The sequence below is a fragment of the Petromyzon marinus genome, chromosome 75 (genome assembly GCF_048934315.1).
Source record: "Petromyzon marinus isolate PM22_M1 ecotype Great Lakes invasive population chromosome 75, UKy_Petmar_22M1.pri1.0, whole genome shotgun sequence".
In the NCBI taxonomy this organism is placed as follows: Eukaryota; Metazoa; Chordata; class Hyperoartia; order Petromyzontiformes; family Petromyzontidae; genus Petromyzon; species Petromyzon marinus.
The window spans coordinates 1,332,226-1,353,925 of record NC_133741.1 but is presented as its reverse complement, the minus strand read 5'-3'; the positions used below and the strand labels follow the sequence as shown (position 1 = coordinate 1,353,925).

Here is a 21,700-nt window from a genome sequence, read left to right as displayed (position 1 = left end):
TATACCCACGGATACTCATACTCACAGAGACCTATAGAGATCCAGAGACTCATATGGAACAATACAGACCCACAGCAACCCAGAGAGTCCCATACTGAAAATAAACTTTTTGTATTTCACCAGGTAAGGCCCCACTTAGCTATGTCGCTCTTTTTCAGAGAATTTACCTGCCTATCACAGGTGATATCAGCTCAGTTAAGTGGCTGATATCATCGTCCGGTGGGAATTCATTAGCGGCAGCCAAATCCTCGAAAAGCACGTTTCAGTAGACTCGCAGAGACTTGTACAGACCCATACTCAGATAATCATTCAGATCCACAGATCCCCATACAGACCCCCAGAGACTCATACTCACAGATACGCATACAGACCCACAGAGACCCATACTCGCAGAGACCCCTCCAGACCCACAGAGACCCATACTCGCAGAGACCCCTCCAGACCCACAGAGACCCATACAGACCCACAGAGACCCATACAGACCCACAGAGACCCATACAGACCCACAGAGATCCATACTCACAAAGACCCATACAGACCCACAGAGACCCATACTTGCAGAGACACATACAGACCCACAGAGACCCATACTCATAGAGACCGATAACGACTCCCAGAGACCCATACTAATAGAGACCTATAGAGATCCAGAGAATCATACAGAACTAAGGGACTCACAGAGACTCACAGCAACCCACAGAGACCCGTACTAAAACTAAGCTTTTTATTTCACCAGGTAATGCCTAATGAGCTATGTAGATATTCTTCAGAAGTGACCCGCCTATCAAAAGTGATAGCAGCCCAACGAAGTGGCTTATATCATCATCATCATCATCGTCTGGATATTCATAGTGACAGCCAAATGCTCTAAACGCGTGATGTCGATTCTAAATGTGGAGAAAATTCGACGCAACCACCATGGAAAGAGAGAGCAAGAGACACGGATTCTAAATATACAGCAGCATGCATTGTCAGAGTTGGGATCGAACCCACGACCCCTGCATGCCAGGCGAGATAGTCAACATCTCCATGCCACACAGCAGAGAGAGAGGCTTACCGTGGGTCGGCAGCTCCAGAGCCAGGAGTGGCGGTGGTGGTGGTAGCGGTGTTGATCATTGTGGCACTGGTGGTTGTGGCGCTGGTGGTGGTGGTGGCGCTGGCGATCCTTTTGGTGGTGGCGGTGGTGGCGCTGTCAGCGATGGCACTGGCGGTGGTGGCGCTGGCAGTGGTGGTGGTGCTGGTGGTGGTGGTGGCGGTGGTGGTGGTGGCGTTGGCGCTGCTGTCGGTGATGGCGGTGGTGGCGGCAGTGTTGGTGGCGATGGGGATCCTAGTGGTGGTGGTGTTGGTGGTGGTGGTGTTGGTGGTGGTGGTGGTGGTGGCGCTAGTTGTGGTGGTCGTGGCCGCGGTCTGCAGCCAGCTGTGACGCAGCGCCTGTTCGGGCGTCATGCGGATCTTGGGATCCCATCTGTTGAGAGATGCAGGGAGGGGGAGGGATCGCGGGAAGGGGCATGGGGGTGGAGGGGGTAGGGATCAAGGAGGGGGAAGGACAGACGCGTGGTAACGTTCATTATACGTTTGTTCTATGTGTGTCTCTATGGGTCTTTTTGGATCCGTATGCGTCTCTGTAAGTATTGGTCTCTGTGGGTCTCTATAGGCGTGGGGTAATTATTGGGGGGTGGAGGGGGTGGGAGGGAGTGGTGGTTAGGTGGATGAGAGGGGGTGGGTAGATGTGGGTGGGGATGGTGGGGTGGGAGGGTGTTGGTGGGTGTGGTACTTATTTGATTTGATTGATTTGGTTGATTTGGTAATAGCTGCTCATTCAGAGGAGGCGGCACGGGCTAGAGAAGAGATGGAGTGATGTGGTACAGGAGGACGTGGAGCTGAGTGGTCTTGCCGATGACTGGTACCAGCGGTGTCAAGATCGGCCTCTGTGGAGGAGGCTCGTGAAGTAGGCTACTGGGCAGTTGGAGGCAGTCGCCCTCCAACAACAACGGAGGGCGGAGGAGCAACGCTCACAACAACGAGCGGAGCGCCGGGTGGCTAAAGCACAGCAACTTGACACAGTAGGAGGCACAGGTGGTGCATCAGCCAGTCATCTCAGTCATCTTAATCAGTCGACCCGTGGCACTTGGGTCTGCCCCGTGACCTGGCCGCGGGCATTCAACGCTTCACGTGGCCTCAAGGTGCACATGGCCTGGCACAAGCGTCGTGGTGACGTCACCGCCACTTAGTGGCGAATCGCGGTTGTTGTTGGTTCTTACCGCAGGCAGCAGCTGATGAAGTTTATCAGCTGTTGGCTGTGTCCCCAGAGTATGCGTTCCAGGGGGTACCTTCTCGGTATCCGTCGCTTTTCTGGGCTGTACGGTTTGCCCCGACGGTCTGCAGGTGGCACAGAGAAAGAGATAGACAGAGAGAGATACAGAGTCACCAACCACCATGTCGCCCACTGACCTGTCTACCCACCCACCTACCTATGAACCCACTCGCTCACCTATCCACCAACCCATTCGCTCACCTACCTACCAACCCACTCATGTACCCAGCAAACCACTCACCTCCCCACTAACCCACCCAGCTACCGACCTACCCACCCACCCACTCACCTACCCACCCACTCCCCCACCACTCCCCCACCCACCCTGCCACCCCCTCTGCCACCCACTCCCCCACCCACTCCACCACCCACTCACCCACCCATCCACCGACCTATTTACCGATCTACCCACCCATCCACGTACCTACTCACCCACCGAGCTACTCATCCCTTCACACACCAAACCACTCACCCACCTATCCACTCACTCACCTACTCATCCACCCACTCCCCACTCAGCCACCCGCTCCCCCACTCACCCACCCATGTTCAGACCCAACCACCTATTCACCCACTTACCCACCGACTCATTCACCCACCCGCCTACCGACTCACCCAATCATCTAGCCACACACCCACTCACCAAACCCACCTACCGACCTACTCACCCACCTACCCACGCACTCACTCACTCACCCGCCTACAGACCCACTCATGCACCCATCCACCTTCCGACACACCCACTCACTCAAACACCTACCGACACACCCATTCACCCACCTAACCACTAACTCAAACACCCATTCACCCATATATCCACGCACTCTCCAACCTACGGACCCACTCAACCACTCACCCATCGACCATACCTACTCACCTACCCACCCACTCACCAAACCTATGGTTCTTGATGACCACAGGGGGTTACTGAGTGGCCCAAACAACAACAGCACCAGTGCCACCCCGTGAAACTGAATCCGGGCGCCACGGTGGCTAGCAGATGTTGACTACCTCGCATAGTATGGAGGAGGTTGTTGGTTCAATCACAACCCTGACGATGCTTGCTGTATATTTTAATTTTGCATCTCTCTCTCTCCCCTTGGTGATCGCGTGGATTTTTCTCCAGGTCCTCCGGTTTATTCCCCTCCACATTTAGAATCATCATACGTTTAAGAGTATTTGGCTGCTGCTATGAATGCCCACGTAATGATATCAGCCACTTCTGTCGAGCTATTATCATTTGGTGATAGCTATGTCACTTCTGAAAAAAGAGTTGCATAGCTCAGGGGGGCATCAAACCTTTCAAAATTAAAATAGTTTAGTGTTAGTGTAGTGAATCACTTCTGAGACACTAATAAGTAGGAGGCAACATACATTTATTCTACACTTTTAGAAACTGTTCACACACGGGATAACTACAAACAGGTCAGAGCAGCCGGCACGCTGTTTGAACCACGACGCCGGAGACGAAGACTTAGCACGTTGGGTTCCATTCCACCAACAGACAGCCCCTATCCAGCCTCGGTACTTCCCTTTTATGTCCTCCGGCGTGGCCTGGCTCCGCCCCCGGCTCCGCCCCCTTCTGGAACCTACCAGAAGGTTCTGGGCCACCTTCCATGTGTCCCCTGCCTGGCTCCGCCCTTGGCTACGCCCCCTTCTGGAACCCACCAGAAGGTTCTGGGCTATACCCCACGTGTCCCCTCGGTCAACTTTGCCCCACATCCCTTACCCAGGCCTATCAAGTGCTCCGCCAGCCGGCCGGGGTGCTACGTCCGCATATGCCCCTCTCTGCCAGCACCCAGCGCCACGCACCCTAGTGACCCACTCCGTGGCATTCCATGCTCGGCTGGCAAGTCGGCTGTTACGCCCATATTTCCTCTCTGTCAGTAACCAGCGCTACGCGCCGTAGTGACCCATTCTATGTAACTACAATAGTATGGGCCTGTGGGTTTCTGTGGGTGTCTATGGTTCTATATGCGTCTCTGTCTCTATAGTTTTCTTTGAGTATGGCTCTACATGAGTATGGGTTTCTGGTTCTGTATAAGTCTGTAGAACTGTGCATTTAAGAGTATTTGGCTGCCACTATAAATTACCATGCCATGATGATTATGATATCAGCCACTTCGCTGAGCTGCTATCACTTGTGATGGCCAGGTCGCTTCTGAAAAAAAAGCTATGTATCTCAGTCGGGGCCTTATCCCTGGTAAATACAAAGAGGTTATAGTTTTAGCTCGCTCCCGCCCACCGCCAACCCTTCAACTCACCAAAGTATTGATTTCTGTAGGGGGCTCCATCCACCAAGCATCTTGGGGGCTTCCCGAGAATCTGCAGACACGGGGTTTACAGACAGAGACAAAAGGGTCACAACAGTCTTAGCCTCGACAGAGCCCTGTTTTTAGTAGCGAGTTAGCAGCAGGACTGCCTAGCAATGCCGGCACTGTGGCACACACATAGACTATCTGAGTGTGTGTGTGTGGAGTGTCGTGGTTAGAGCGTTGCACTATCAACCTGGCGACCCAGATTCCATTCCCGCTCACAGCTAACACCAATGACGATTTTTGAACTGGTCTTGGGCCTCCCCTAGGTAGACTCAGCCTCAAATGAGTACCTGCTGCGATGTGTAAACATTGTCAATGGGGAGACAAAGGCGGCCGGGCGAGGTGTTGACCACCCATCTCCTCGTGTGCTGTGCCTGCTCTTATAGGTTCTCGCTAAAAGCACTCGCCCCAACAGTCTGTTATAGGCTATACGGGGAATCATCGGCTTCAGCTTGTGTACACAGTGTGAAAAGACAACGATCTTTGACCCCGTATGCACAAAGTCAAAGAGCCCCGTATCGCCTTGTATGTGTGTATATTGAACTTCTTTCGGACCATACGTAGCCAACCATGCTAATTGGAGGTGTGGGGGAAGGACAATGAACTAAACACAAAAAGCAGTTTAGTTAACAGATTTTTTTGGTGCGCAAGTGCTTTTAGCAGAGAGAGATCAGACCGGACCAGACTGGACCGGACTGCCCCGGACCGCCCCAGACCGCCTGCTCCGTTACCTCGATGCAGCAGGGGAGGTGGTCCTCGTTGCTCAGCGACGAGAAGAGCTCCCTGCCGGTAACCAACTCGGCCACGGTGCAACCCAGGGCCCACATGTCGATGGCATAGGTGACAAGGTAGCCCAGCAGCAGCTCCGGGGCCACGTAGAACCGTGTCCTACCCACGTGTGGGGCTGCAGCAATAACAACAACTATAAATATATATACGTACATGTGTGTGTGTGTCATCATATGTCTGTGGCTGGGTTGCAGTGGTGTAGCGGTTAGCACTACGCTACGCTACGAACTCTGGCGGAGACGAGTTGGATTCCCCTTCATGGCCAGTTACGGTTGTCTGAACCGATCCTGTGCCTCCCCAAGGTTGACTCAGCCTCAGATGAGTACCTGGTGTGGTGTGTAAACATCACCACTGGGGAGATGAAGTTGGCCGGACGTGTTGCTGGCTACTCATCAAATCGTGTGTCGTGTCAGCTTTCATAGGTGCTACTTGCTAACAGCACTTCGTCCTACAGTCTGTTAAAGCTATGCACTCATCTGTCAGTCATCTTAGTCAGTTAACCGCATGGCACCTGCTGGGTCTGTCCTGTGGCCTCCTGCCAGCGTTGCGTTCAACACTAAATTTTGCCTGAAGGTGCACATAGCCTGACACAGGCGCCGTGGTGACGTCACCGCCACTTAGTAGCAAATGGTGGTTGGTTTTTTCACCGTGTGTGTGTCTGTGTGTCTCTGTCTTTGTGTGTGTGGGGAGAGGTGGCTGCAGCGGTTTGCACACTGCATTACGAACCCGGTGACTCGAGTTTGATTTCTGCTCATAGCCGACATCAACACTGGTGACGATTATCTGAACCGGTCCTGGGCCTCCGATAGGTCGAATGAGCCTCAAATGAGTACCTGGCTGCGGCGTGTGTAGTAAACATCGACACTAGGAAGACAAAGGGTGCTGGACACCCACCCCTCGTGTGTAGTGCCGGCCTTCATAGCTGCTACTCGCTAAAACCGCATGCCTCTACAGTCTGCTTAGGCTACACAGGGGATCTTTGTCTTTGTGGAACTCAAAGAGCTTTGATCAACATCATCAGCACACAGTCACATGTACACACATATACTCACATATAGATATACCCACACACAGACACTCACACACAGACACCCACATACACATACAGAGTCAGAGACAAAAAACAAAGACACGCCACTCACGTTGACTGTACATGAAGAAGCTGCACCCAAAGTCTGTGACCCTCACGGTGCCAGCCACAGTGTCTTTGACCAGAACGTTGTCCTGTACGAAGAGGAGAAGCAGGAAGGGGATTGACACTCGAGAGGTTATGGGGATAGCATTCAGCCAGCAGTGGATCGATGACGCACCGCCACAATACATGTATACACACGGGCAGTCCTTGAGTTACGAAACGGGCTATGTTCCTGAGATCCATTCGTAAAGTTGGATTTGTTCGTACGTCAGAACTCGCCAATTAATTGTACGTACAGTCAGTCATAAGATGTGTTGCGGTTCCACTAATGAAGTCATAAATTAGATGAAATGTTGTACATGATGCATCAAACGAACGTCAAATCCTTGAACCACCCCTCCGGCCAGTAGCAGTGCAAAAATAAATTGGTGTTATTTTCACTTACATTTAGTCGGAATGGTTTCACTGTTGTGGGTCACGTGGGATGCTGAGACTTTTTACATCTTTGTGGAGGATCGCTCCGCCGAACAAAATAGTTCTGTGGTTCAGTTCGCAAGTCATGAGTCAGACGTCTTACGGCGGTCCGTTCATTTATTGCGGATGTTCGTGAGTGTGGACGTTTGTTAGTGCGGACGTGTATGAATGCGAATGTTCGTATCTCGGGGACTGCCTGTACTAAACAGGGGAATCAGATGGAGATAACGCATCGACCCTGCGATCCCTGTGACTGGGATTTCTCTGCGCTACGAGTCCTCAACAGCGAATCGACTCTCCACACTGCGGTTTCGCTCGTACCAGATCATCTTCACCAGAGGTGTATCGTGACCCCTGCCTCCGCTACCACCACCTCCTCATTCCAGATTAGCGACTCGACCTCCGCACCCAAGTCACGCGCGCGAGCCTTAGCGCCGCGTGCGTACCCACTCACCGGCTTGATGTCCGCGTGGACGATGCCCCTCGACTTGACGTGGGACAGGAAGAGGAGAATGCCACAGGTGTACGTCTTCACCATGTCCATGTCGATGTGCTGTTCGCCCGCTTCCTTAATCACCTGATGCAGGTTCGCCCTGTGAGGGGAAAGGCAGCAATGACAGCAACAATGGCGCAGCGTCAGTGCCGTCCCCCTGCGGCGCTTCGTCGATTCTGATAACGACAATCTCATGGTGGTTAGGAGATGTTCACTACCTCGTCTGGTATAGAGGAGAATCATGGGTTTGATTCTGATCCTGACCCTGATGTCCGCTGTATATTTTGAGTTTGCCTCTCTCTCCCCGTGGTGATCACGTGGATTTTTCTCCGGGTCTTCTGGTTTGTCCATTTACCACATTTCGAATCGACGTCGCGTTTTTCGAGTATTTGTCTGCTGTTATCAATTCCCACGCGATGATAAGCCACTTGGCCGAGCTGTCATTTGTGATACCCAGGTCGCTTCTGAAAATTAGCTATACGTATATAGAATCGTGTGCCTTACCTGGTAAATAAAAAAATATATACTTTTAATATATTTTGAGTTTCGGTAAGAATCTACAATACTCCACACAGAAAGGAGCCCGACTTTTTTAATCGAACCCAGGGCCTTCCCCTGAGAGGCTCGAGCGTGGCCACTGCGTCTGCAGGTGTGTGTGCGCGTGTGTGTGTGTGCGTGTGTGCGTGTGTGCGTCCACCGTTGAGCGGTAGACGCAGCAGCTGGCACTGTGCTACGAACCTGGCAGAGACCCGAGTTCAATTCCCGCTCACCACCACCACCGCCAGTGATAGCGAATTATCTGAACAACCTGTCTCAGGCCTCCCCCCAGGACAACTCAAATTAGAGGCCGTGGTATGTGTAGGCAGTGCTGCCACTTGCTACAAACAGCACTTGCCCCTACAGTCTGTTACAGGTTACACGGGGGTAATGGGGGGGGGGGGGGGGGGCTCCACGATATCACGACACGTGGGTGGCGCTGGGCATCTCAAAAGTATCCACGCTATAGGGGGGGGGGGTGGGTGGCATAGGGAGGGGTGGAGAGACACGCATACACGTGGTGGTGGTGTGCGTACTTCAACAGCTCCAGGACAATGCAGCTGTGCCCACGGAAGTGGAAAGTGGACAGGACTCTGATCACGCCATGGTCCACATCGCTGCGCTCGCTCTGGAGCTCCCGGGATATCCGCAGCTCCCTGCTTTGCGACTTCTCGTCCATGGGGCTTTGTGAGTGGCGATCGCACGCAGAAAGGGATAGAGAGGAAGTCCACAAAATACAATGACGGCAATGTCAATGTGGGTGCTACTCGCTGAAGTGATTGCCTCCCTCCCCTTACCCGAGAGATACAATTCTGTTTAGGAAATGAATCAATAATTCAACATTCCACAGGATACAATTTCTTACACCAGTTCCAAAATCGTGCACGCACGAGCTCGACTCTCATTGGCCGGTCATCATCCTCGCAGTGGCAGCAGTGGCAGCGGCTTTTGGCTGCTCGCCGCGGTGCTTTCAGATGCTACTGTATATCCACTGCACAATACACTGCACTATACACTACTCTACACTGCTATACCCTACACTGTATTTTAAACTAAACTACACTATACACTACTTTACACTACTACACGATACACTACATTTAACATGACTATACACGATACTATATGATACACTACACAATACGCTACACGATACACTGCTATGCATAATTATACTATACACTACACTATACACTACACTATATACTCCTATACACTACACTATACATTACACTTTTGGCTGAATGTCGGACAAATAGGGTCACCGCATCATCATTGCACGGCGCTTTCAAATGTGGCGCTTCAAAGACAATCTGGAACGCTCTTTCCCTTCCGACATTAGGAAGCCACTGGGAGCTGTGCACTCTTAAATCATCATCTAGTTTGACAAACTCATGTTTTTGAACTGCTTCTTAAGTGTATTTTGTTTTTCTTTCTCCTGCACCTCCAATTAGCACGGTTGGCTACGTACGGTGCCAAAGAAGTTCAACGTATGTACGTACAAACTACTATACACTGTACATTACACAACCATACACCACCACGATGCAATACACTATACACTACACCACTTTACACGACACTATACACTACACCATAGATTGGCCAGGAGCTACTCCAGGGGGAGCAGCATAGACTGGCGTAGGCTGAGGTAGGCTAACGTTAGGGCTCCCAATCGGATTTGAAGGTGGAGATCCGTTCAAATCTGATTGGTCATGGGGGAAAACTAAATGTAAATGAGGGGGGCCATGGCGGGTGTTGGTTGTGAAACACAGCCACGCTCAGACCGCGGACCTTTAAGCTGTGTGCGAGCAAGCAAGGTGTCCTGACAAAGAAATTAGCATAAAAATAGCATTTGATTGGCCAATTTTAGAAAAGAGGTGGTGTACGTGCCGGTTGACTTGCCGTTTGGCGCGGGGGCGGGGGGGGAGTTTACCTATTGATGGTGTGAAAAGGGAATTTATAAGAGCATCGAAAGTTTGGGGTAGCACTACTTGAAAAATATACTGTACCATTGAAATTAGTTTAATGTTCAGTTCGATTTAGAACATCTTTCCAATGGTTGCTTAATTTGAAACCATCTTCTCGGTTGAAATTATGTCTGCGTTTGTAGATCTGAATTGCCTCGTGAACAAATCTCTGATAAAAACCCGTGGGTTTGCAAAGAACCTTGGTATCGGAGAAACTTATATCGTGATCACCCACAGCGTTGTAACAGTGACCAGCCACGGCAGAAGAAGTCCACCGGCACGTACACCACCTCTTTTCTAAAATCGGCCAATCAAATGCTATTTGTTATGCTAATTTCTTTGTCAAGACACCTTGTTTGCTCGCACACAGCTTAAAGGTCCGCGGTCTGAGCGTGGCTGTGTTTCACTCCAGCGCTGTCCTCGAGACAGCCTGATCCCTTCACCTGATGAAGGCCACTTGTGTTGTGCCCGAAACGTCGTGATTTTTGTTGTTTTATTTTTTTTACCTACGTGACTTTACCGAATAGAACCAAAGAGTATGGATCCTTGCAGTCACGAAAGCTTTAAATCTAGAATTAGGTGCTGGTTGGTTGGGCATGACAATTTGGGAGAATCTATGAACTGCTTAAATTACAAACTATTGTAAGTATCAGCTATATAAACTATAAACTGCAAAAAGATTTTAAATTATAAACTATTCAACACCTTTTTTATTTTACCAGGTAAGGCCCACTACTCTGTGTAGCCCTTTTTCAGAAGCGATCTGGCCATCATAAATGATAGCGCAACGAAGTGGCTTATCATTACGTGGACATTTATAGTGTCAGCCAAACACTCTAAATGCGTGACGTCGATTCTAAATGTCTCTCTCCCCGTGGTCGTCACGTAGATTTTTCTCCGGGTCCTCCAGTTTTTCCCTCCACATTTAGAATCAACTTCAGAGTAATTTGGTTGCTGCTGCTACTGCTATATATTTCCATGTGATGATGATGATGGTGATATCAGGCACTTTGTTGGGCTATCATTTTTGATGATCACCAGGTCGCTTCTGAAAAAGAACTACAAAGCTCAGTGGGGCCTTACCTGGTAAAATAAAAAATATATATTTAGTTTTAGTGTGGGTTGCTGTGGGTTTCTGTGGGTCCCTATGGTTCTCTACGAGTCTCTCGATCTCAAAAGGTCTCTGGCTCTGTATGGTTCTATATGAATCTCTGGATCTCCGTAGGTCTCTGCGAGTTTGTGGTTCAATATGAGTCTCTGGATCTCTATAGGTCTTTGTGGATGTCTATGGTTCTATAGGAGTCTCACGTACTTGGAAGGCGACGCCAGTATCTTGACGGCCACCAGGTTGTTGGTCTTGTGGTCGAGGCACTTTACCACCAGGCCCTGACCTCCCTCTCCGATCATATTTAGCACCTGATAGCGGAAGTTGAGGTGCTCGTGCTGGACCTGCAGCGGTCACGGAGGGAGGTCACACGCAAAGGTCATGCGGAGGTCACATGGAGATCATGTGGACATCAGCACCAGCTCCATCGTCAACAAACATCCCCCCCACCCCGTTGATCCAGGGCTCGCTTGGACAGAGCTGTCACGCATGGGATCAGTCACTTACACGTAATCTATTAACAGCAGCAGTGCTGGGTACAGCAACCCCGCATCTGCAAACGTGATCTGTAATAGGAATAGGATTTACCCTTTTTACTGGCACAAAAATTGACACCTTTATTCAAGGCATCATGTTTGCAATAACCACAACACAAGCAGTCAAAATGCAAACAAAAAAGACAACTCTGATAATAATATGCACTGTCCTTGAATTTGATTGGTCCACACCCGAGACAGCTTTTCTTAGAGCCTAGTCTCCATTGGTGTTGGACCAGAAGACGCCAAAAGGCGTCTTCTGGTCTTCTTGTCATGATCATCATCATGTCCCCAGCTATAGATGATAGATATATGCAGCAGCAGCATTAGCGGTAGTAATCCCCTTTGTGTACGAGCGAAGGCCTCACCGGCACGTAGTGTTCCTCATCGTTGTCGTAACCGCCATTGGAAAATCCCCCGGGTCTGTCGCCGCTATCCAGGGAGAAGTACCAAACCTCCCGCATGGCGGCAAGCTCCTTACGCTCGCGCCGGCTCAGATGAGGCCCGAATAGGTTCAGGATTGCTGCCAGACGTGAGAATGAATAAACAACAACAAACAGACAACATGATACAGGGACTCCTCTACTTATGAAGGAGTTAGGTTCCAGAGGTCTGGTCGTAAGTCGATTTGTCTGTAAGTCCTACTTTACTCCTGTCGATTCCAAACATGTTGTATGGTGTGTACACTAAACATGGGGAATGGCTTTACAAGTTGTATAATCTCCTGCAAATGTAGAAGCAACTGGTTCTTCATGCTCTGCAGATGTAGATGCAACTGGTTCTTCATGCATAATAAGTTTTTGGGTTAGATCGCTTAAATATATAAATGTGTCGTTAAAACCCTCCACCACCCGACACAGCCAACTACTTAGGGTTGTCACGTAAACAGAACATGCCAATTCGTCACTAGTACAGCACACCGGCGTTTTGGAGAGCCGAGCCAAAACAATTACAAACTGAGTACAACGTTTCGCCAGTGATTACAACTAGTTAGTGCTGTACTAGTGACGAATTGCCATGTTCTGTTTACGTGGCAACCCTTACTAGTTGGCTGTTTTTGGGTGGTGGTGGGTTTTAACGACAAATTTATATATTTACGCGATCTAACCCAAAAACCTCTATAATGGATGATATTGGTCTCGAAAGTCTACGTGTTCAAGTGGTTCTTCATGCACTGCAGATGCAGATGCCACTGGTTCTTCATTTACTGCAGATGTAGATGCCACTGGTTCTTTATGTTCTCCAGATGTAGATGCCTCTGGTTCTTCATGTTCTGTAGATGTAGATGTTACTGGTTATTCATATTCTGCAGATGTAGATGGCACTTGTTATTGATGTTCTGCAGATGCAGATGCCACTGGTTCTTCATGTTCTGTAGATGTAGATGCCAGTGATTCTTCATGTTCTGCAGATGTAGATGCAATCACCACCATCCATTGCGCAGCAGTTGAACTTAAGACTCTCGATTCGAACAGGCAAATTGACTTATGGTTAATGTATTCATTTAGATTACAACGGATATCTATTAACACACCAGTTATTCAGTCTCCAACACACCAGTTAGTGCTGAACAAGTAACTAATTGACCACGTTTGTGTTTACGTAACAAACTTTCACGAGCTGGTTGTGTGATGCGTGGTGGTGGTGGGTTTAACGACCCAAGAGTGATACTTACACGATCTAACACAACAAAAACCTCATGAATAATATTGGTCGCGACAGCCCAACTACCCCGTGTCAAACGGAACAACTAAAACTCTGGTCCGTTCTGCTCGTTCAAGGTTCATGTGCAATTGAATTGGGGGGACTGCTGTGTGGTGTTGTTGTCTTGTTTGTGGCCTCGGACTGTTATCGTTGTATCACGAAGCAGAATATTGATTGCTTGGACACAGCAACCGCGTCTGCAAGCCGTGATCTGTAACTTTGGTCCTTACCCATACGTGTATGTATGTGTGTGTTGAACTTCTTTGGCACCATCAGTAGCCAACCGTGCTAAGCTGCTAGTGTCTCTGTGGGTTTCTATGGGTCTCTGGGTGTCTGAGATTCTCTGTGGTTGTGTATAAGTTGAACTTCTTTGGCACTGTACATAGCCAACCGTGCTAATCTATCAGTGTCTCTGTGAATCCCTGTGGGTCTCTATTTGTCTGGGTGTCTGTGAGTGTGTGTTTGTACTATGTTGAACACTTTTGTGCTATACAAAGCCAACTGTGCAAATCAGAGGTGCGGGAGGAAGGGCACAAAATTCAACACGCCAAAAAGCAGTTCCTAAGAAATACGATCTCAATGTAATATAGCGATGTAGTGTATAGTAATTTATAATACTAGGGGTTGTTCAGGGGCACCTGCGGCGCTCCTCACAACGGGAGGATCTTGTCAATGATCTCAAGGCAGCTGGGACCATAGTCACCAAGAAAACAATTGGTAACACACTACGCCGTGAAGGACTGAAATCTTGCAGCGCCCGCAAGGTCCCCCCTGCTCAAGAAAGCACATATACATGCCCGTCTGAAGTTTGCCAATGAACATCTGAATGATTCAGAGGACAACTGGGTGAAAGTGTTGTGGTCAGATGAGACCAAAATGGAGCTCTTTGGCATCAACTCAACTCGCCGTGTTTGGAGGAGGAGGAATGCTGCCTATGACCCCAAGAACATCATCCCCACCGTCAAACATGGAGGGGGAAACATTATGCTTTGGGGGTGTTTTTCTGCTAAGGGGACAGGATAACTTCACCGCATCAAAGGGACGATGGACGGGGCCATGCACCGTCAAATCTTGGGTGAGAACCTCCTTCCCTCAGCCAGGGCATTGAAAATGGGTCGTGGATCGGTATTCCAGCATGACAATGACCCAAAACACACGGCCAAGGCAACAAAGGAGTGGCTCAAGAAGAAGCACATTAAGGTCCTGAAGTGGCCTAGCCAGTCTCCAGACCTTATTCCCATGGCAAATCTGTGGAGGGAGCTGAAGGTTCGAGTTCCCAAACGTCAGCCTCGAAACCTTAATGACTTGGAGAAGATCTGGAAAGAGGAGTGGGACAAAATCCCTCCTGAGATGTGTGCAAACCTAGTGGCCAACTACAAGAAACGTCTGACCTCTGTGATTGCCAACAAGGGTTTTGCCACCAAGTACTAATTCTTGTTTTGCAAAGGGGTCAAATACTTATTTACCGCATTATAATGCAAATCAATTCATAACATTTTTGACATGCGTTTTTCTGGATTTTGTTGTTGTTATTCTGTCTCTCACTGTTCAAATAAACCTACCATTAAAATTATAGACTGATCATTTCTTTGTCAGTGGGCAAACGTACAAAATCAGCAGGGGATCAAATACTTTTTTCCCTCACTGTACATAGCCAACCACGCTAATCGAAGGCGTGGACGAAGGACAAACAAACTAAACATGAAGCAATTATAATGAGATAAGTTATCAACTTACCATAGTGGTGTAGTGTATATTAGTGTAGTGTGTAGCAGTGTAGTGTATGTATGTTGAACTTATTTTTCAGCGTACATAGTGAACTGCACTAATCAAAAGGTGCGGGGAAGGGGCGGGGGGGCAACAAACTAAACACAACAACAAACACAGAAGCCAGTTTTATGATTGCCGCTGTTCTCACCTTGGGGCGATTGGCTGCGGATGGAGGCCGTGCCAGCCGAGGACAGCGCGCTCCACGTGGTGCCAGACATGGCATGGCTCACTGCCTCTCCAGCTGGGGTCGTCTACATACACACGCACATAGACACACATATGAAGATATACTTGAATTAGAGGAAGTCCCCACGAGAGGGTGACGTCATGAAGGACAAAGGGGAGAGCAGTTGGGGCAATAGAGGGAGGAGACTCCCCGGAAAGGGGTGACGTCAGCGGAAGAGGCGGGGATCGGGCCGCTTTCTCAGCGGGAAAGGAGTTAAGAGAATGCGAAATAAGGAACATTGTGCTCACCCGATCCCGGACTGGTCTACTCTTTACACATACATAGACACCTACATACACATACATAAACACATCACTCGATATCTTCTACAGCCCATGCTGCGCCCATTTAGGCCCCTCTATCTGGCTGAGGAAAAGCTGTTTAGGCATGCGATGACTGGGCATGCAGTCTACATGACCCAGCCTACACAGCCTTGATTGCCGGTGGAGCTCACCGATGGGACTTTGTCCAAACTTTTCAAGTATTTGCGAGCTCATCGCACAATCCAGCCTGGTTAAACCCTTTTTTAATCCAGGATGGGTTGTCGGCTGCCCAGCCTAAATGTATCTAACTGTTGATGTTCCATTAAAGGGGTCCACGTTTTGCAAGCATAGATAAGGGAGGGCATGACTGTGGCCGAGAAGACCCAAAGCTTTGTGTGGAGCGACAGACCAGTTAGCTTCCACACAGCCTTATCCAGCTGATGAAAAGATAATGCTGCTCGGCTGATTCGGAGTGAGACCCCTGCTGTCAAACTGGAGCCGGTCATGAGCACACTGCCCAGGTATGGAAAACTCTCCAATCTCTCCACAATTGCCCCATCATCAATTGGGAGTTGTGGGGGTGGAGTGTCTTATGTTAGAAAATACCCAGGCAGGTGCTAAGTTTTAGTGGGGCTGATGGAAAGGCCCCACCATTGAATGGCACGATCCAGGTTCAGCAGCAGTGCCTCTAACTCCTCTGAGTGAGCAACAATTACCAGATCATATGTAACATGGTTGACCAATAGGGAGCCATCCTTTGACCACACATACGAAAAAAATTCCCCCGTATAGCCTTTACAGACTTGGGGCAAGTGCTGTTAGCGTGCACCTATGAAGGTCGGCACGGCACACGAGGGGGTGGTTGGCCAGCACTACGCCCAGCCGCCTTTGTCTCCCCAGTGGTGATGTTTATACACCACACCAGGTACTCATTTGAGGCTGAGTTTATCTAAGGGAGGCCCAGGACCGGTTCAAATAATCGTCAATGGTATTGGCCGTGAGCGCGAATCAAACTCGTTTCTCTGCCGGGATCATAGCACAGCGCACTAACCACTACAATACCGCTCCATACGGAGATACAAACACTCTGGCGTGCGTACAAATGCACACCAATGTAGACAGGTAGGCACACGCAGAGTGGAGATCGCATACTTCACCACACGAGTGGAGGGCTCTATGCGTACCTTCATGGTGTTGATTGTGAGAGCGCCGTCGTCGTTTTGCTGCGTAGAGCTCATGGCGACTCTCGCGCGCTGCTCCCAAGGGTCTCTGCGTGGATAAGCGATGGGTGGGGTGGACGGGAGTGTAGGAGAGTGGCACGTGGAGCAGTCAGGGAGAGCGCGACGACACTATTACCCATGTCACAAGGACGTGGATTCGCATCACTACACAGACTCACAGAATCAAGAGGGACTCACATCATCAACACTTACTCGCATGATCAACCCGGACTCACATCCCAAGCACGAACCCACATCCTCACCCTGGAGCCACAACATGGACCCAAACACTCACCATGCCCATAACACGGACCCACATTCTCCCCAAAAACCCACAACACGGATCCATTTGATCATCAAGAAGCCATAAAACGGTCCCACACACTCACCACGAACCCACAACATGGACCCACACCTTCACCCCGGACCCACAACATGCACCCATACCATCCCCACAAACCCACAACATGGACCCTCACACTCATCACGAACCCACAACAAGGACCCACACACTCACCAAGAACCCACAAGAAGGACCCACACTCACCAAGAACCCACAACACAGACCCATACCCGCACCATAAACCCACAACACGAACCCACACCCTCCCCACGAACTCACAACACGGACCCACACACTCACCACGAACTCACAACACGGACCCACACACTCACCATGAACCCACAACACAGACCCACACACTCACCATGAACCCACAACACGGACCCACACCCTCCCCACGAACTCACAACACGGACCCACACACTCACCACGAACTCACAACACGGACCCACACACTCACCATGAACCCACAACACGGACACGCACACTCACCATGAACCCACAACACGGACCCACACCCTCCCCACGAACTCACAACACGGACCCACACCCTCCCCACGAACTCACAACACGGACCCACACCCTCCCCACGAACTCACAACACGGACCCACACACCTCTTCAAAAGTTTTTCTCGGATTGCTTCAGCATAAGCTTCTCGACGATGACGAAGAAACAGAAGCAGCTGCCTCCTACGCCTGTCTCGAACTCTGAGTAATCACGTGGTGCTGTGATGTCACCGGTGACGTTGAAGATCGCGCGTCGTAGCCACGCCCCTTCTAGCCACGCCCCAAGTGTCGCTAACGCTCGTGACCACGCCCCTTTTCGCGCGCCCTGTGCCCCCCCCTGGCTCCCCCCACCACCACCCCCCGCGGCTACTTCCGCTTCCGCCCTGGGCGAGTGGAGGTGGCGGGAAAATCTGAGCTGGTTCGCTGGCTGGGCCTCCTCTAGATCGACTCAAGTTTCATTTATTAGGTATAGCCCTGTGAGCCATGCGGCCTGAAGATGCGTACACGGGTCTCTGTGTGTGGGTCTATGGGTCTCTTGTGGTGAGTCTGTGGCTATCTATGTGTGAATCTACGTGTATCTGTGTGTTGAGTCTATGGGTCTCTGTGTGTTGAGTCTATGTATCTCTGTGTGAGGTGTCTATGGGTCTCTTTGTGATGAGTCTGGGAATCTGTGTGGATAGTCGATGGGTGTCTATGTGTTGATTCTATGGTTTTCCGTGCCGTGAGTCTATGGGTCTCTGTGTGGTGATTCTGCGTGTATCTGTGTGTTGAGTGTGTTGAGTCTATGGGTCTCTGTGTGTTGAGTCTATGGGTCTCTGTGTGGTCATTCTGTGGGTCTCGGTGTTGTGAGTCTCTGGGTCTCTTATGTTGTGAGTCTACGGATCTCTGTATGCTGAGTATGTGGGTCTCTCTGTGTGGTGAGTCGATGGGTTTTTGTGTGGTAAGTCTATGGGTCTCTGTATGGTGAATCTGGCTCTGTGTGTTTGCATGGGTCTCACCCACACAACCACCCACCCACTCACACACCCACACACATAACCAAGGTTCTCTGTAAACCTACACGTTATCACCAGAGATTTGTCCACGAAGCCATTCAGATATACAAACACAGACATAACTTCAACCGAGAGGATGGTTTCAAATTAAGCAACCATTGGAAAGACGTTTTAAATCATACCAAACGTCAACTAATTTCTAACAGCAACTTCAAGTAATGGTATACCAAGCATATTCCTTCCGAACTTTCTATTAAACCCCTTTTTCCTACTCTCCCCTGACAGCACATTCTTGCCGATCTTTATTTTTTTCCGTTTCTATTGCACACACACAGTGACCCATCCTCCGCACCCTCTACACAAAAACATGCTAATCCCCCAGCTAATTTTCTGACTTTAACACCCTTCTGCTTCAACACTTTAACACAGCTATTTTTTATATGTAAACTCCTTTGTCAAGGCGCCGTGCTCCTCCCACCGAGCTTAAAAGACGCTGCGAATCTTAGCAGCGGTCATTGAAGTGCTGTCGTCCCGACAGTTCTGTTCCTTCACCTGAAGAAGGCCACTTGGGTTGTGGCCGAAACGTCGTGATTTTTGTTGTTTTATTTTTTACCTACGTGACTTTACTGAATAGAACCAAAGACTATGGGTCTTTTTGTGGTGATTCTGTGGGTCTCTGTGTTCATGTGTGGTGTGTATGTTGGTCTCTGTGTGGTGTGTCTATGGGTCTCTGTATCCCTGTGTGGTGAGTCTGTGGTTTTCTCTGGGTCTCTATTTATGGGTCTCTGATGAGTCTCTGGATTTTTGTGTGATAAGTCTATCGGTCTCTTTGTCGTTAGCCTATGGGTCTCTGCGTGGTGAGTCTATGAGTCTCTGTCTGGTGAGTCTGGATCTCTGTGTAGTGAGTCTGCAGGTCTCTGTGTGAGTCTCTGGGTCTCGGTTCTCTGGGCAGTGTATACGTCTCTGTGTGGTGCGTCTATGGGTCTTTAGGTGTTGAGTCTATGGATCTCTTTGTGGTGAGTCTCTGTGTGGTGAGACTATGGGTCTCTTTGTGAGTCTGGGTCTCTGTTTGGTGAGTCTGTGGGTCCCTATGTGTGAGTATATGGGTCTGCATTCATGGGTATCTGATGAGTATACTCTTTGGTTCTATTGGGTAAAGTCACGTAGGTGAAAATAAAATAACAAAAAATCACGACGTTTTGGCCACAACACAAGCGGCCTTCATCAGATGAAGGGACGAGACTGTCTGGAGGGCAGCGCTGGAGTGAGAAAAAGCCACGCTTAGATCACGACCTTTAAGCTGTGTGAGAAGAAAACAAAGCGCCTTGACAAAGGAATTAGCATATAATTTAGCATTGAAATGGCTCATTGAAATAGCTAAGTTAAAGTATACACTTCCGCAGAGGCACCCCTTGACAAAGGAATTAGCATAGAATTTAGCATTGAAATAGCTGAGTGATTAGCTTGTAACTGGTCACAGAAATAGCTATGTTAAAGTCACAGCATATACATTCACCGAGGTACCTAGTACAAATCAAACAGGAGAATTTAGCGAAACACAACCACGCTCATACCTAGAGAGATTTGTTCATGAGGCAATTCAGATCTACAAACACAGACACAATTTCAACCGAGAAGATGGTTTCAAATTAAGCAACCATTGAAAAGATGTTTTAAATCGAACTAAACATTAAACTAATTTCAATGGTACAGTATATATTTTTTCAAGTAGTGGTACCCCAAACTTTTGCAGCTCTTATAAATTCCCTTTTCACACCATCAATAGGTAAACTCCCCCCCCCCCCCCGCGCCAAACTGCAAGTCCACCGGCACGTACACCACCTCTTTTCTAAAATCGGCCAATCAAATGATAATTTTTATGCTAATTTCTTTGTCAGGACACCGTGTTTGATCGCACACAGTTTAAAGGTCCGCGGTATGACCGTGGTTGTGTTTCGCTAAATTTTCCTGTTTGATTTGTACTAGGTGCCTCGGTGAATGTATATGCTCTGACTTTAACATAGCTATTTCTGTGACCAGTTACAAGCTAATCACTCAGCTATTTCAATGCTAAATTCTATGCTAATTCCTTTGTCAAGGGGTGCCTCTGCGGATGTGTATACTTTAACTTAGCTATTTCAATGAGCCATTTCAATGCTAAATTATATGCTAATTCCTTTGTCAAGGCGCTTTGTTTTCTTCTCACACAGCTTAAAGGTCGTGATCTAAGCGTGGCTTTTCTTACTCCAGCGCTGTCCTCCAGACAGTCTCGTCCCTTCACCTGATGAAGGCCGCTTGTGTTGTGGCCGAAACGTGATTTTTTGGTATTTTATTTTCACCTACGTGACTTTACCCAATAGAACCAAAGAGTATGGATCCTAGCAGTCACGCAAGCTTTAAATCTAGAATATCTGATGAGTGTATGGGTCTCTGCGTGGTGAGTCAGTGGGATTCTATGTCTGAGTCTATGGGTCTCTGTGTGGTGACTATCAGTCTCTGTGTGGTGAGTCTGTGAGTCTCTATGTGTTAGTTTGTGGGTCTCTATGTGTGAGTATATGAGTATCTGTTTGTTGCGTCTAAAGGTATGTGTGGTGAGTCGACGCATCTCTGTGTGAGGAGGCTATGTGTATTTACGTGGTGAGTCTATGGGTCTCTGTGTGTGAGTCTATGGGTCTCGGTGTCTCTGTGTGGTGTGTCTGTGGGTCTCTGTGTGGTGAGTCTATGGGACTCTATTACTGGTAGGAACGAAGTTGTAAACTGAGTGTACCAGCCTGCAATAGATTAATGTGTCCGTCCGTCCGTCCCCTTTCAATACTTTAACGAAGTGAAATCTCGTGCTGTTGGGTGTAAAATCAGCAATATACAGCGCAGAGACTTGTCCTACCAGCCCACCCTGCAGGGACCTGTTTATGGGTCAGTGATGAGCGTATGGGTCTCTGCGTGGTGAGTCAGTGGGTCTCTATGGATGAGTTTATGGGTCTCTGTGTGGAAAGTCTAGGC

At 49.2% G+C, this 21,700-nt stretch overlaps 1 protein-coding gene across 1 annotated transcript in view; it reads right to left on the bottom strand.

Moving 5' to 3' along the window:
* Positions 1 to 17,965, bottom strand: part of LOC116957484 (dual specificity tyrosine-phosphorylation-regulated kinase 2-like) — a 28,458-nt gene extending 10,493 nt beyond the window's left edge. The window contains exons 1-11 of the mRNA XM_076056442.1: positions 16,819 to 17,965; positions 15,294 to 15,396; positions 12,040 to 12,194; positions 11,343 to 11,479; positions 8,627 to 8,743; positions 7,485 to 7,623; positions 6,564 to 6,645; positions 5,364 to 5,536; positions 4,579 to 4,639; positions 2,262 to 2,379; positions 1,058 to 1,465 (exon numbers count right to left, since the gene is read on the bottom strand). Coding sequence (XP_075912557.1) covers positions 1,058 to 1,465; positions 2,262 to 2,379; positions 4,579 to 4,639; positions 5,364 to 5,536; positions 6,564 to 6,645; positions 7,485 to 7,623; positions 8,627 to 8,743; positions 11,343 to 11,479; positions 12,040 to 12,194; positions 15,294 to 15,396; positions 16,819 to 16,872 — 1,547 coding nt within the window. The 5' untranslated portion in view covers positions 16,873 to 17,965. The remainder of the gene's footprint in view (positions 1 to 1,057; positions 1,466 to 2,261; positions 2,380 to 4,578; positions 4,640 to 5,363; positions 5,537 to 6,563; positions 6,646 to 7,484; positions 7,624 to 8,626; positions 8,744 to 11,342; positions 11,480 to 12,039; positions 12,195 to 15,293; positions 15,397 to 16,818) is intronic.
* Positions 17,966 to 21,700: the final 3,735 nt, after the last annotated feature.